The sequence below is a fragment of the Amorphotheca resinae genome (genome assembly GCF_003019875.1).
Source record: "Amorphotheca resinae ATCC 22711 unplaced genomic scaffold M430scaffold_1, whole genome shotgun sequence".
Taxonomy (NCBI): domain Eukaryota; kingdom Fungi; phylum Ascomycota; class Leotiomycetes; order Helotiales; family Amorphothecaceae; genus Amorphotheca; species Amorphotheca resinae.
Window position 1 is genome coordinate 415557 of NW_020194471.1, and position 13924 is coordinate 429480.

General features: G+C 49.3%; 6 protein-coding genes across 6 annotated transcripts; 4 read left to right on the forward strand and 2 right to left on the reverse strand.

The window, feature by feature from the left end:
• Window positions 1–700: 700 nt before the first annotated feature.
• Window positions 701–1261, reverse strand: M430DRAFT_130421 (hypothetical protein). Its single transcript, XM_024862138.1, has 2 exons — window positions 1093–1261; window positions 701–1036 (listed from the first exon to the last, which is right to left on the reverse strand). The coding sequence occupies exons 1-2, from the start codon at window positions 1181–1183 to the stop codon at window positions 735–737; spliced, it is 393 nt and encodes a 130-aa protein (XP_024724701.1). The 5' UTR covers window positions 1184–1261; the 3' UTR covers window positions 701–734.
• A 1340-nt stretch (window positions 1262–2601) lies between these two features.
• M430DRAFT_93165 (hypothetical protein) lies at window positions 2602–3589 on the forward strand (the record flags this gene model as incomplete). The annotated part of the gene is made up of 3 exons (XM_024869762.1): window positions 2602–2903; window positions 3050–3196; window positions 3250–3589. The coding sequence occupies 3 exons, from the start codon at window positions 2602–2604 to the stop codon at window positions 3587–3589; spliced, it is 789 nt and encodes a 262-aa protein (XP_024724702.1).
• Window positions 3590–3827: 238 nt separating this feature from the next.
• Window positions 3828–4333, reverse strand: M430DRAFT_14470 (hypothetical protein; the record flags this gene model as incomplete). Its single annotated transcript, XM_024862903.1, has 4 exons — window positions 3828–3874; window positions 3930–4119; window positions 4177–4214; window positions 4306–4333. 4 exons carry the CDS (start codon window positions 4331–4333, stop codon window positions 3828–3830), a joined length of 303 nt encoding a protein of 100 aa, XP_024724703.1.
• Window positions 4334–4364: 31 nt separating this feature from the next.
• M430DRAFT_111673 (hypothetical protein) lies at window positions 4365–8018 on the forward strand. The gene is made up of 2 exons (XM_024861445.1): window positions 4365–7489; window positions 7542–8018. The coding sequence occupies exons 1-2, from the start codon at window positions 4434–4436 to the stop codon at window positions 7720–7722; spliced, it is 3237 nt and encodes a 1078-aa protein (XP_024724704.1). The 5' UTR covers window positions 4365–4433; the 3' UTR covers window positions 7723–8018.
• A 405-nt stretch (window positions 8019–8423) lies between these two features.
• M430DRAFT_150726 (hypothetical protein) lies at window positions 8424–9588 on the forward strand. Its single transcript, XM_024863179.1, has 2 exons — window positions 8424–8776; window positions 8841–9588. The coding sequence occupies exons 1-2, from the start codon at window positions 8538–8540 to the stop codon at window positions 9310–9312; spliced, it is 711 nt and encodes a 236-aa protein (XP_024724705.1). The 5' UTR covers window positions 8424–8537; the 3' UTR covers window positions 9313–9588.
• Window positions 9589–9863: 275 nt separating this feature from the next.
• On the forward strand, window positions 9864–13387 carry M430DRAFT_14472 (hypothetical protein; the record flags this gene model as incomplete). Its single annotated transcript, XM_024862905.1, has 3 exons — window positions 9864–10506; window positions 10609–12951; window positions 13008–13387. The coding sequence occupies 3 exons, from the start codon at window positions 9864–9866 to the stop codon at window positions 13385–13387; spliced, it is 3366 nt and encodes a 1121-aa protein (XP_024724706.1).
• Between the last annotated feature and the right edge of the window lie 537 nt (window positions 13388–13924).

Sequence of the window (13924 nt, forward strand, 5' to 3'; positions counted from 1 at the left end):
ACCTTAGTGAACCAAGAGCTAAAAAGGAACGTCATTTAAGTACCCAGCCAATGTAGAGAGAACTTGAGGAGCCAAACTACCAACATAAGGGATCCAGTTTAACCCAGAAGGGGGAAAACGGATCCCCAAAACATCAATGCAAACAGTAGAGGGCGTCACTCGACCCTAAGATAACCGTATTTGAAGCCGCAGTAGCAGTAGTAGTAGCCTATCAACTTTACTCCATTGTTGTGCTCATTTGTTTTATGAGCAAGAGGCTAAGCCTTGTTTGCAGTCATGGCATGTCTCGTTTTTAAGGTCTGGTCTTGTTGTGTCAGGATACTTCTTTAAACATAGGTACAACCTGGCTTAAATGTCACGTGGAATAGCATTCAATGTTCCTTTTCAATGAAAAGAGTAGATAGCCGTTATGTAAAGGTCTAGCTAGAAATCATCAGCTGTTTACTGGAGGGAGAGGGTCTTATCATCCAAAAAAAGAAAAAAAAAAAGGAACATGAAGGGTTAAAGGTACTCCCCCAAACCGATTTCCTGTCCTGCAGCACTCTGATGCCCCCGTATACTATCCACCGTCCCTTTACACATCCGAGACTATCCCCCATCCCCTGCCCTCCATTTCCCCATTCTATGATCTATGTAGTCTAGGCGTTTCATGACAACATAAAAGCAAATTTCGGCGATTCATGGGGTATCTCTGCTTTTTACTGCATATTCGTACAACTGCCTCCTCAAGCAGCTCAGCAGACCAACGTGGCCCCACCGGTCTCAATGGCATCGATCTCCGCAATATCAAGTGGTCTTCGGCGGAAGCGTGCAGGAAGCTCATTACGATCGAAGTATTCGCCCTTGGCCGGAGTAACGGGCCCAAGAGAGTGTCCAGAGCGATCACCAATGCCGCCAGACTTGCCAGCCTTACCGAGAGGACCGTGCTGCTGTGCCTGTTGTCGGTAGGAGGAGAAGGATGGTGAGGAACCGAAGCCTGCTGGGAGCTCGTGGGTTGGGGAGGCGGGATGAGCGTGAGGCGTGTGATCGATCGAAGCTGCGTCCTTGTTAGAAATCAAGTCACGATAGGATAGACAGGCGATAGAGGCATACATGGGATGGTACGCTTTCCCAAGAACTTGATCATGGGGGTACGCTCAGCATGTGCTGCTGCGGAGGCCCGGAGAACCTTGGTCGCAAACATCTTGAAGGGTTGAGGATTAGAAGTAGACAGATGAAGCTGGAGGGCCTTCCAAGGTCGTCCGAGGCGTTGCCTGCTTGGAGTGAGGAGACTCGGGAGAGTTTTGTAGTTGTTGGAAGAAGCTTGTGCTTGGTCAAAGAAGTGGAGGTGAAGTGGTGAGCCAGTGCCAAGTCGCGAACAGATGGGGGTGATCCGGTGGCGGGGTGGCCGGTTTAAGCAACAAGAGCAGAACCGGATAAAACACGGGAAAAGAGGATGTGATTCCCAGCACCTCTGCCTTCACGACTATTCACTGATTTCACGTGTTACGACTTAATGTTCGCATGGAGGGGATCAGGAGTGTGGGAGCTCTGAGGGCGACAGAGATTTTTGGATGCTACGGTCTACATTACACATGCAAAAAGGGCCTTCGCCGCGGACCTTTGTCTAGAATCACTAGGTCGAGGCGGACAATTGTTACGTCGAGGCCCGTCTGCATGGGCCACCGTACATATTGATAACCGCACCCCGAAGTGGCTTTTAGCAGGGACCTCACCGGGATTCTGCGATAAGCTATTCTCGCTTGGGAGCTCTTCTGTATACGGTGGTCGATTCATACAGCCACTGCTGGCCGGACCGAGGCACAAGGGGGGGCTAGGTATCGCGTCGTCACACGGAAATATACGGATCAGAGCGCAAAAATGGCGTGAAAATATGTTGCAGTAGACAAGCTGTATCTGCCTCATTTACATTCAAGGTGTTTTGAGTCTGCGATATCCTGTACAAAGATATATCAGAAATGTCTTCTGGATGCACATGATCAGTTCTGCTGTGAGATACTTCCCTTTTTAATTTAGCTTTCTACAGTTTTCCTAACGTGGGGAAACGACATATCATTGGCTGGTCCATCTCACAGTAGCGGGCACAATGAACAGAGCCGCAGCCTTGCATTGCTCACAGTATGCGAGCTTCATATTTCATATGGTAGAGTGAATACAATAGTCTCTGCTGCATCAGCTTTCTTAAAGCACTTTACTTCAATGTAAGCTCTGAAATACTAAACGAGATCCTTCACCGAACTCCCCTTTGAAGAGTTCCTTCCCCACATCCCTGGCCATCTCCCTATCACAATCACTGGCCAGTCCTGGCCCTCTATATTTCCGTATGTTTGGACTCCAGTCCTGCTATTCCTTCTTGTTTACTGGCGATCCCAGTGGGATACTTCGCGAAGTAGCCCATGGTGTGGGCCAATCTATTAGAAACTTACGGACTTTGTCAAGGCTTCCAGGCCCCCCCAATTGCAGGTCTTACTTCCTTGAGATAGATTCCGAGTATCCTACAACTCGGGCCATCGTGCCGTCCAAATCGGTTCAATTATAACTTTCAGGAACGTTTGCTAACATGTCCATAGATCCCGACCGCCAACTGGCCCACAGCCCTCAATGCATGAACTATTTCTCACGGCTCATATCAGCGATGATGATCGGCCTGGAGCTCTCCGGATTCTACAAGGCTACTGTGCCATGAGCCCTGTCCCGATCCTTCGACGGCGGTTGTACTGGAAAGGCCCACTCACTCGAAATAGAGGAATCGACTCTGCTTTTATAATGGCCCAAGGACAAAAGGTCCCGCTCTGGCGTACTCTCAATGAGCAATTGACTCGGCAGGCTTATATAGTTACCTTGCTATATGATATCACACGGGACCAATTCCCCAAGCCTGATGCGCCTGATGAGGAGAAGCCGTAAGTTTATTTCCCGTTGATAACATCTGACTCAATTATGCATGTTCCAAGGCTTCAAGGCCCCAGACTGCTAATTGTAGAATCTATCTCGTATTGACAATATGCCCCCGGTCTACTTCACGCAGCCAAATACTAACACGCTCCAGAATCATGGACTGTGACGCGATTCACGGAACACTTCAGTGGACCGACCTCCCTGATCCAGCTGGAGCGAGACCGGTCAATAGTCGACTATCAGTAACGATTGAGGGCGAGAAGGGCCTATGTAATTTGCTCGAGTCCAGCTCGTACAGGTACGTAGTTTTGTGTGCATATCCCATTTGGAGCCAATGATTGACTATTACAGATTCCACGGGGAAATCGTGGAGGAGGGCTACAGATTCGTTCATGGTAATGTAGTGATCTATCTCACTCGCTACCTGGATATACCTGCCAAATTCCAAGAGATGGAGTACGAGGGGAAGCCGAAAGTTAATCGGAGCATGCCGCCATACGAAAGCCTGCAGCCATTTGACTCGGAGAATAAGTGGATTATAACAGCTAGCTCACAGGTATTAAGTGCAAACGATCTGGAGTATATGAAGAAGGGCACGGATGAGTTGATGGAGGTGAAGACGGATTTTGAGGGTTTCTTTGACTTTCAGAGTAGGGATAGGCATATCTTTGATACGAGGGTAAAGACTTAAAAGGCTCGAGGGACTGGGGTATCGGATTGCATGGCGTTGACAAGTACCATCTGTTAGTAGCAAATGGAAGGTTCATCATCCAAATCCATGGTGGCCGGGGTTCGATTATGAATCACATAGGCAATGGAGCTTCCGCCATTGAACTCGGGAGTGTTGATTGCATGAATCCATTCAAAACCAGTTCTACCCATCTAACTTTACAAGCAGGATTCAATTCCTAGCTTTGCTATATGCTCCTCTATTTCTCCTTGACTGTCTGCCAGACCGCGATGCCGAATGGGGCTCCTGCATGAGTGTCAGTACAAACCCAAAGCAATGTTCACAGTCGAGGGAAGCGCACCAAATCCGACAGCCATGAATCCCCAGTATCTGATGGCAAACCACTTCGTGAGAGGGTTGAAAGGGATGTTGCTTCGGGGTCCCTCGGGGTAATGGTATGGTGATGACATCTGGGCACGGGTAGAATGGAAGCCACGGCGGGCGACCATGGAGGTCGTGGAGGAAGCGCGGACTGCTGCTCGGGAGAACATCTGTATCGTAATTGTCAGCTTCCAATTGAGCCGATTGGGGGACCTCTGGTGGCGTACCTTTGGAATTGGTTGCAGAATGTTTGTAGAGAGGTAAACTGATGTCGTTCGATTTTGAGAGATGGAAGCTCTCGGTTCGCGTAGACGCTAGAACTTGCAGGGATTGCGCCAAAATCCTCTATCGCTTACCGTAGATTTTTTTCTTTGGCACCTGCATATTGATTGAGAGTGCGATCTTATCGTGAAAAGTCAGAGGATTCCAACCACCTCTGATGCACGCACAATAACCAACTGTCGGTCCCCAAACCCTAGCCAATATGGATGACGACCTGTTTGGCGTCTTTGACGAACAGCCGCAGGCTGTTGCGCCTACCGCGAATAGGCCCAAGAAAGCTAAGCATGAGAAGAAAGACAGGAGCAAGAAGAGGACCGCAAATGGCGACGTTAAGGATCTCGCAGATGGGAAAGATCAAGATGCTGAACAGGCGGATGCCTCACCTGCAGTGGAAGCTGAGGATGAGGACACGGATGCCCTGATTGAGAAGAAGGATACTAAGAGACGTCGCAAGGAAGACGAAGCAGCGCCAGTTGTTACAGATACGTTCGAAACAGAACAATCAAGACAAGTTGTCGCGTCAGCAGGTTTACAAGGCAAAGATGACGGAGCTTTGGTACTTCAGCATAACATCCAACATCAAGTCTCCCTTCCACCAGATTACCCCTACGTTCCAATTTCGCAACACAAGTCACCTGAACACCCCGCTCGAACCTGGCCTTTCGAATTAGATCCTTTCCAGAAAGTTGCTATTGCTTCAATTGAACGAGGTGAAAGTGTACTTGTCTCGGCGCATACTAGTGCAGGGAAGACAGTGGTTGCAGAGTACGCCATTGCGCAAAGTTTGAAGAATAACCAGAGGGTCATCTACACAAGTCCGATCAAAGCACTGAGCAATCAAAAATACCGAGAGTTTATGGCAGAGTTTGGAGATGTTGGTCTCATGACTGGAGATGTTACTATCAACCCTACAGCGACGTGCCTGGTCATGACAACAGAAATTCTTCGATCTATGCTATATCGAGGTTCTGAGATTATGCGTGAAGTTCAATGGGTAGTGTTTGATGAGATTCACTACATGAGAGACAAGACTAGAGGTGTAGTCTGGGAAGAGACGATTATCCTATTGCCAGACAAAGTCCGATATGTCTTCCTCTCTGCCACTATTCCCAATGCAATGCAATTTGCAGAGTGGATTACGAAAACTCACCAACAGCCTTGTCATATCGTTTACACGGATTTCCGACCTACTCCTTTACAGCACTACTTTTTCCCTGCAGGCTCAGATGGAATCCATTTGGTAGTCGATGAGAAGGGGAACTTCAAAGAAGACAATTTCCAAAAGGCCATGGCCACCATTGAAGAAAAGAAAGGAGCCGACCCAGCAGACATCAATGCCAAGCAGAAAGGTCGCGGCAAGGATAAGAAGACGAATAAGGGCGGGAATAAGGAAGGATCTGATATCTACAAAATCGTACGAATGATCATGGTGAAGCACTATAACCCGGTTATTGTCTTTAGCTTCAGCAAACGAGAATGCGAGGCATACGCTTTGCAAATGAGCTCCATGGCATTCAATGATGAATCAGAGAAGGCGATGGTGTCTAAAGTCTTTGAGAGCGCCATCGAGTCTTTGTCGGACGAAGACAAGCAACTCCCTCAAATCGCAAACATCCTACCTCTGCTTCGTCGCGGTATCGGAGTCCATCATTCTGGTTTGCTGCCAATTCTGAAAGAGACGATTGAAATTCTGTTCCAAGAAAACTTGATCAAAGTGCTTTTTGCTACAGAAACTTTCTCTATTGGTTTGAACATGCCTGCCAGGACTGTTGTTTTTACCGCTGTCGAGAAATTTGATGGCGAAAAAATGCGGTACCTAACCCCATCCGAATTCATACAAATGTCCGGCCGAGCAGGAAGAAGAGGTCTTGATGATAGAGGTATCGTCATTATGATGGTCAATGGCAAGATGGAACCGACCACTGCAAAGGAGATTGTGCGTGGTCAACAAGACAAGCTGAACTCGGCCTTCTATCTTGGCTACAACATGATCCTCAACTTGATGCGAGTCGAGGGCATTTCACCAGAGTTTATGCTGGAGCACTGTTTCTACCAATTCCAACATACTTCAAGTGTCTCTGGACTGGAGGAGGAACTTCGGAATTTACAGATTCAAAGAAATGAATTTGAAATTCCTGATGAAGCTACAATAAAGGAGTACTATGAGCTCCGACAGCAAATCACTACCTACACTAATGACATGCGCGATGTCATCAACCATCCCAATTATTGCTTGCAATACATGCAACCCGGCCGACTCGTTCATATCAAGTATCTGGATCAAGACTTTGGATGGGGTGCGGTTGTGAAGTTCACACCTCGCAAGCCGGCTCAGAACCAGGACGAAGATTTCACTCCACAACAGTCATATATTCTGGATGTCTTATTAAACGTCTCTGAAAACACTTCTGTCGGGACCAAGACATCTACTGACTTGCCCATCGGCATCCGACCTCCTAGCGCAGGCGAGAAGGGCAAGATGGAAGTTGTTCCAGTATTGCTCTCCTGCATTGAAGCCATTGCCCATGTGCGCATATTCCTTCCGAAAGACCTCAACCCCGCTGAACAACGCAACACGGTCCGCAAGTCGATTGAAGAAGTTAAGCGTCGATTTCCAGATGGGATTGCAGTTCTTGATCCTATAGAAAATATGGGTATCACCGATGATTCTTTCAAGAAACTTCTCCGCAAAATTGAAGTCCTCGAATCCCGCCTTCTTTCCAACCCCCTACACAACTCACCCCGCCTACCACAACTCTACGAACAGTATGCCGAAAAGATGGAGATTGGACGAAAGATCAAGGAAAAGAAGAAAGAGATCACTTCGGCTTTAGTTGTAGAGCAACTTGATGAGCTCAAGTCTCGTAAGCGAGTGTTACGTCGCCTGGGCTTCACTGATGACCAGGAAATTGTGCAACTGAAAGCTCGTGTTGCTTGCGAGATTTCCTCCACTGGCGATGGGCATGAACTGCTCCTCTCGGAACTTATGTTCAACCGCTTCTTCAACGAGCTTAGTCCGGAAATGTGCGCCGCAGTACTCACTTGTTTTATCTTTGAAGAGAAGTGCAAGGCTCCGCCGCTCAAGGAGGAGCTGGACAAACCGTTTAGAGAAATCCAGGCTCAGGCGCGGATCATTGCCAAGGTCAGCCAGGAAAGCAAGTTGAAGATAAATGAAGAGGAATATGTGAAGAGCTTCAAATGCGAGCTGATGGAGGTTGTCCTGGCTTGGGCTCAAGGAAAGAGTTTTGCTGACATCTGGTATGTTTCCTTCGCCACGCATAAATGATTTTTATACTGACCTTTGGACCAGTAAAATGACAGAGATCTACGAAGGGTCCCTGATTCGCCTCTTCCGTAGACTCGAAGAGTTGCTGCGGCAAATGGCACAAGCCGGTAAAGTTATGGGTTCTGATGAACTAGCAGCCAAGTTTGAGGAATCTCTCGTGAAGATTCGGAGAGACATTGTTGCTGCTCAGAGTTTGTACCTGTAAGTCGATGGTTTTGATCTGGATTTCTGGATTAGAATCGTTGGTGTAGTGAACTTGGTCAAATGGGAAAAGCATGGTTGGGCGGAGCATGGAGTTATTTGTGTATGAGCTAGGCGGTTGCATTGAAGATTTCGACATCATCCTTTGTTGGCGTGTGGATATATTCATCCATACCTGATATTGCGGAGGTCCATATCCTTGAGGGTATGGCGGACCGTATTCAGATAGAGCACTAGATATTCTAATGAAGCTGCTTCCCGCTGGGGTCGTCGGCTCTGTACGACCACCCTCCGCCATCCACGAGGGTCCCATATGGGAACAAGGGTCACATCACAGCCCTTGCGGATGAGAAAGCACGCAGATACGTTACCAAAGTCCTGTACCCTCTTCACCAGTAAATGAAGCCGAAGTGACAGCCAAGTTAGATTGCTCATCGCACAAATCTCGTCGGGTATCGTAAGGTAGATCTGGTGGACAGCAGGACAATGTTCCTAGCCTTGGTGCACGTGGCCCGGTGTGTTACCTACATCTGATTATGTGTTTATAGAGCTTTCTCATAAGAAGCATAAAAGGGGGCAGACCGATTGGCGACTGTCTAAGACAGAATTATGTATCTCGTCAGGGGGAGAAAACAACAACTCTGTCTTTGGCACGTGCGGCCTGTAGTACCACATCTACCTTACGATCATTACGATGTGTATCTAGAGAACGGCAACAAGTCGTGGTGTGGTGGCTCTGCATTCGGACACGCCGAGGGATTGCTATGCTGGATCTCGATTCCTCGATATGATCGGACAGAGGCACACTGAAGACTGGCCATGGATCGATCCACGCCGGAACGAGCCAAAGCGCCCGATATATTCCTGTGTATGTACCCTCCTGGATGCACGGCCAAGTGCACCCCTGAAGCTGTCACGGAGGAAACGGCCCACCTTGCCATACGGATATTTCTTTCTTTAGCTCCAGCAAGGTACCTGAGACGCGGGTGGCCGCTCACGCCTCAAGCCTCAGGGCAGATAAAGTGCCTGTGTTCTGCACAGGGTGCAGGCTGTACGCGGTACTGTACACGCTCCACCGTCCACCGTTGCTCCTACAGTCCCTGACCTGGCCTTACCTAGCAGCAGATCCTACGGTGCTCCCATTCTGCTTCTGCCCAGCGTCGACGAGGCATTGGCATTGGCGGTTCTAGGCCGGGGCGACTCGGGTTGGCTATCCTGTTGGCTCTGCGGGACGTCAGGCAAGAGACATCAAACCCGGCCTGTGCAACAACCCACGAAGATATTTCCCGCCATTCTTATTGTTCGAGAATCGAGCAGCCCTGTCGTAGGGAATTGTGGGAATAATAAGTCGACCGCATGCGAAGGTCTCGACCTACTGCTGTTGCTGCTGTGCCGTATGCATCTCTTCCAAGTTCCTGCAGCCCAAACCTCCATACATACCATACCTTACATATACACGTACACGTACAGGACTGTATGTCCATGTTACTTCGACTATCAACCGTCTCGGCAATACGAAGAATACCCGCTCTGTGTGGGAAGAGAGCCCAGATCCGAAACTCACCCCCTCACAAACCGCTCCTCATCTTGGTGAAGATCATCGGCTGATCCCTCCGAGAAAACCACTCCACGCGGCGAGGGCCAGGCGATAAGAACTTGACCAGCGACAAACTCCCAGAGTCCACCAAGTCTCCAAGGCTCAATCCGCAACACCGACACTGGTTGCGTTACGAAGTAGTGCCCGACTGGCGATTCGCAACCAAGGTACTAAAATCTCGATTCGAGACGAACACTACGGTCCGGCTGCTACTAGCTGCGACTTTGCCGTTTACGTTGGTGGTTCCGTTCCCATCAGACCCTCTAAGGACCGTTCCATTTTACGGGACCAACCCCCACATTTCACCTTTCTACTGTGCTTGCGGAGGCTCTTGAGTTGGAGCTGAAGTATCCTACATCTCTCTCTCTCTCTTTTCGATCTTTACGAACTTTCAACTAATTCACACACTCTCTTGCCCGCTGCAGAAAAAAACCCGCCCAAAAAACGCGGTAAAATCGTCTAGGCTTTCGATGTTAAGATAAAGAAGACCTCACTCTCACGCCCGGCGAGCCTGCCATTCTCCAAGCAGGAACGAAGAGGCATTTACAATGGACATCACGTCGGCTCCATTAGCCGACTACTTCTGGATTGCGGGAATTGATTCCCTCTCATACAGCGATCCAGTCTTCGGCCCACCGAGCACCAATGGAGGAGGACCTCCCTCGCCCGCGGTCGACGCGACCATAGAGGAGGGCAGCGAAGGAGAAGCGTCGCCCACGCAGCAATCTAGCACCGGCATACGAAACACCGCCCGACACTCACGAAATAATTCCGCAAACAAACAAAGTAAGGTGCCGAACGATGCGCGGAACTCGATCCACACGCTTGACGAGCTCGACGCGACGGGCAGCAATCGCAGCAGCATGACCATCAAAGGTCCTACTAATGATAATAATGGAGGGGGAGGCCGTCTCGGTGACTTCGATTTTGATACCGCGTTGTTGAAGTTTGCGAATGAGAGGGAGAACTTCCTAGATGATCTGAGTTTCAGGGCTGGGGCTCCGACACAGAGCAGGCCGCCAATGACGCTGAATCCGAAGGCTGATAGGATCAGGATTGAAGATGGGGATGTATTGGGGTCGACAGCGAGGAGAAGCCCGCTGAGGAGTGTCGGGGGTAGTGTTCGCCGGAAGATAAGCTTCAGGGATATGAATAGTATGAAGAGGCAGCCTTCTGTGATACAGAGAACAGGTAAGCAAGAAGATCTGGATATGTCATGGTTTAGAGAGCTAGCTGCGAAAGAAGCCTCGTCAGGTCTTTGCTTGGGGCAACATGCTGACGGTCTCTAAACAGCCTCCACACGAACCTCAAGACGGCTGAGCAACTACAACTCTGTCATTCCTCCCCCCGAACCCTTAAACGCAGATCCTGATATGCACCCTTTGAAACGCCGTTTTGAGCCTGTTTTGCTCGATAGATATCCGCCGAAGAGCGCCACAGACGAGACTGCGAGAAGAGGCAGATTTCCTGACTATGTGCCAATGTTTGCATTCCCCAACGATATTAACATAGTCTCTGCGGACGAACGACCTCGATCGACATGGCATGGATTCGCTATGACCTCGGATGACAACTCGAAGATCTACGGTATCACTGTTATAGTTTGGTTGCCACTGAATCCGGACGCCGCGGCCAATGTGGAAAGACGGTGTGAGGAATGGAGACAGAGCCATATGACGAATGAAGAGAGAGAACTTGCTGCGAGTTTGGGAGAACGGTTGGCATCGGAGCGAGCAAATCTGTCACAGTTACTAGCAAAATTACCGACTGCTGTATCCGGCTCAGCTGCCAGAGAAGCTTTGGAAGAGCAGATTAGTGCGGTGGAGGAGAAAATTACTCTCATGACTGATATGTTGAGACCCGTGCGACATGGTGCGGCTGCCAAGATCGATGGTTTGACTGACAGCGAAACTGGACTCTGGACACCGAGAGCATATGGAGTCCTTGGCCGAGATGGTAGTCTGACGAGCTTCTGGAAGGAATGGCTAAGGGCTGTCGTTGTCCCCATGACTGATGGTGGCATACTGAGAGTTCCCCCAAGCTCTCCGAAGGTGGGCCGATGGCAACCCTTGGAACGATATGTGGTCAACCTCTGCACCGAGGCTCTGAGCCCAATATCCTCTAAGACTCAAGTCGAGATCGCAGTCAGGGAATTACGGCTATTTGCGAGGAAAGAAGCTGCTAATGAGCTTCCCGAATCTCGCAACACCGATCTTTACGCCTTGTTTAGATCTCTCACCATTCCAAATATCGTGGCGTTGATAGAATTTGCTCTTTCGGAATCGAGGATCATATTATTGTCTTCGCATACAGCGATGTTACACCTGGCAAGCAAAGCTATTGCAAATCTGCTATACCCGCTGAAATGGGCAAGCATTTTTATCCCTGTCCTACCTGCAAGGTTGCTCTCGGCGCTCGAGGCACCTTGCCCATATATTGTTGGCATCGAAAGAAGATACGACCGGATAGAACTGCCAGATGATGATTATGTTTTAGTGGATCTGGATCAGGACATCATCGAGGCGACATCACCTCCCACGATGCTGCCCCGACATCAACGGAGGAAGCTAGTCTCACTTCTTCAACTTGCAGCTCCACATCATAACAGGTGCGGCGTACCTGTTGGACCGCCTCCGTACGCGATCGAGACCTTCCCATATGATTCTTTCTCGTCCGAGAATAACTCAATCTTCACTCAGCACCCTCCACCGAGTTCACTCGCCAAGTATGTGAGCCAAAACTCGTCGACTTTTGGTGAACCTGATACGAATGCTGCCAAGAGAGCCTCGGTCTTCAATGCATTCTTGCAATCAAAGAATGATCATACTCGAGTCGAGCGACCCTCGACGTCCAAATCAACAAACAGAGGGTCAACAAACAGAGGGTCAACAAGCAGAGGATCAACAAGCCAAGGAAGCCCTCCCTCGTCCCTCTCACCGGTGTCAGGCCATTTCCCCCCTCTCCCCACCACTATGCCTCGAAACGACTCGGGATATGCTCTTGCTGCTACACTAAGAGAGAAGAGATCGGGCCACTTCGACTCGAATTCAAGACGAAGTTCGTCTTTTGGTGTTGACCGCAACTCGACTCTTCGAAGACCTAGCGTTCCGTTCGTCAACGGTCACTCCTCGAGCTTGTCTACCTCTGCTCTCTCAGTGGACTCCAAATCTACTAATGGCTATGCACCCTCTACTTATGCGGCATCAACACTTGCTGCATCAACAATAATGCCCAATATGCTAATGCAGCCTGTCCGAAATACAGACACCACGACATGGGTAGAAGGTCATTGCTTCGTCTGGCAAGCGAATGAAAATTCAATGGTCTGTTCCATCTGTGATGAGAAATCTGATGGTGACGGGATGTACAAATGTGCGAGCTGCAGCACCGTCTCCCACGCACGCTGCCTGGGCCATGTATCCCTAGTCTGTCCCGCAGCTTTCCACCCAGACCGTGTACGAGCCGCATTCGTCCGCTGTTTTGCTAGTCTCTTCTACACCTACAGAAAGTATCTCGGTCGACCAACGAAAGAGCAGAAAAATAGTGGACAATTATACGGATTCGACATGGACGGATTCCTGAAGAGTTTGCCTCACGAACAGCATGAATATATTGCTATGCTGAAGCAGACACAAGGTCAGACCTTCCCCCCTCTTCGTTACCGTTAATTATACTAATATTAGAAACTGCAGCATTCAACGTATTCATTCACGAACGTGAAACCCTCCCTTCAAACTCTCCACAAATTCAACTCTTCGACTCCATAATCCTCGCGAAGAAATCGCGCGGCCGCACCTCTTTCTTCTCGTCCAAGTCGTCACGAACCACGAGCTTCTTAGAAGACAGGTCCGACCACCTTTGGAGGAGTGCTGCGGTGCCAATGCCGAGTGCGAAGTTCCCGGGAGATTATAGATCGGTGGTATCTCGGATCCCAGCACGACTAGATACCAGTTTCATGAAGGAGCCGCGAACCATCCAGGGCGTTCCGAGGATCGATATGCCAGGGAAGCGGGTGGGCAGGAAGGCAGTCCCGAGTATGCTTGGTAATAGCGGCCAACGAAGCGTATCCTAAATAAAACAACTCAGCGGTGATTGCTCAGCGAAGCAAATAACGCAGATAAATAATGTGTAAGATATAATAGGATGGAGTCTGGGAAAAAGCATAAGTGGTTGGGAGCGAGCATGGTGTACATAGGCGCGATGTGGTGTATCTGGTTGCATAGGTAGAATCGCGGTCGAATTTCCGGAGCGGTTCATCCGTGTTTAATGTTTGGATTATGCCTTCACCTATTACAGGAGAGGGGGAATAATAATTGGTAACTTTTGATTGATCATTAAGATATATATATACTATGAAGGTGTCTCCTTACTTTTATAGTAAGAAAAATCATGTGTCTCGTCTTCCTAACTGCCAATCTTTCGAACTCATCTCCCCCTATCCAGTACTTCCTCAACCCTAAAATCTCCTATCTGACACTTACTTACTCACCAACCCACCATCCCAAACCCAAGAACCAAGAACCAACTCTCCCGCAATTTCCCATCACCAAACGCCCATCCATCACGGCCAGACAACCCTCCCCCCCCCTCCCTCCCTCCTTCTTTCTTT

Coding starts and splice junctions, on each gene's coding strand:
- M430DRAFT_150726 (XM_024863179.1), top strand. CDS start 8,538: ATGGATCGATCCACGCCGGAACGAGCCAAAGCGCCCGATATATTCCTG. Junction 8,777..8,840: donor CAGGGTGCAGGCTGTACGCG/GTACTGTACACG, acceptor CTTACCTAGCAG/CAGATCCTACGGTGCTCCCA.
- M430DRAFT_130421 (XM_024862138.1), bottom strand. CDS start 1,183: ATGTTTGCGACCAAGGTTCTCCGGGCCTCCGCAGCAGCACATGCTGAG. Junction 1,037..1,092: donor GGGAAAGCGTACCATCCCAT/GTATGCCTCTAT, acceptor ACAAGGACGCAG/CTTCGATCGATCACACGCCT.
- M430DRAFT_111673 (XM_024861445.1), top strand. CDS start 4,434: ATGGATGACGACCTGTTTGGCGTCTTTGACGAACAGCCGCAGGCTGTT. Junction 7,490..7,541: donor AAGAGTTTTGCTGACATCTG/GTATGTTTCCTT, acceptor CCTTTGGACCAG/TAAAATGACAGAGATCTACG.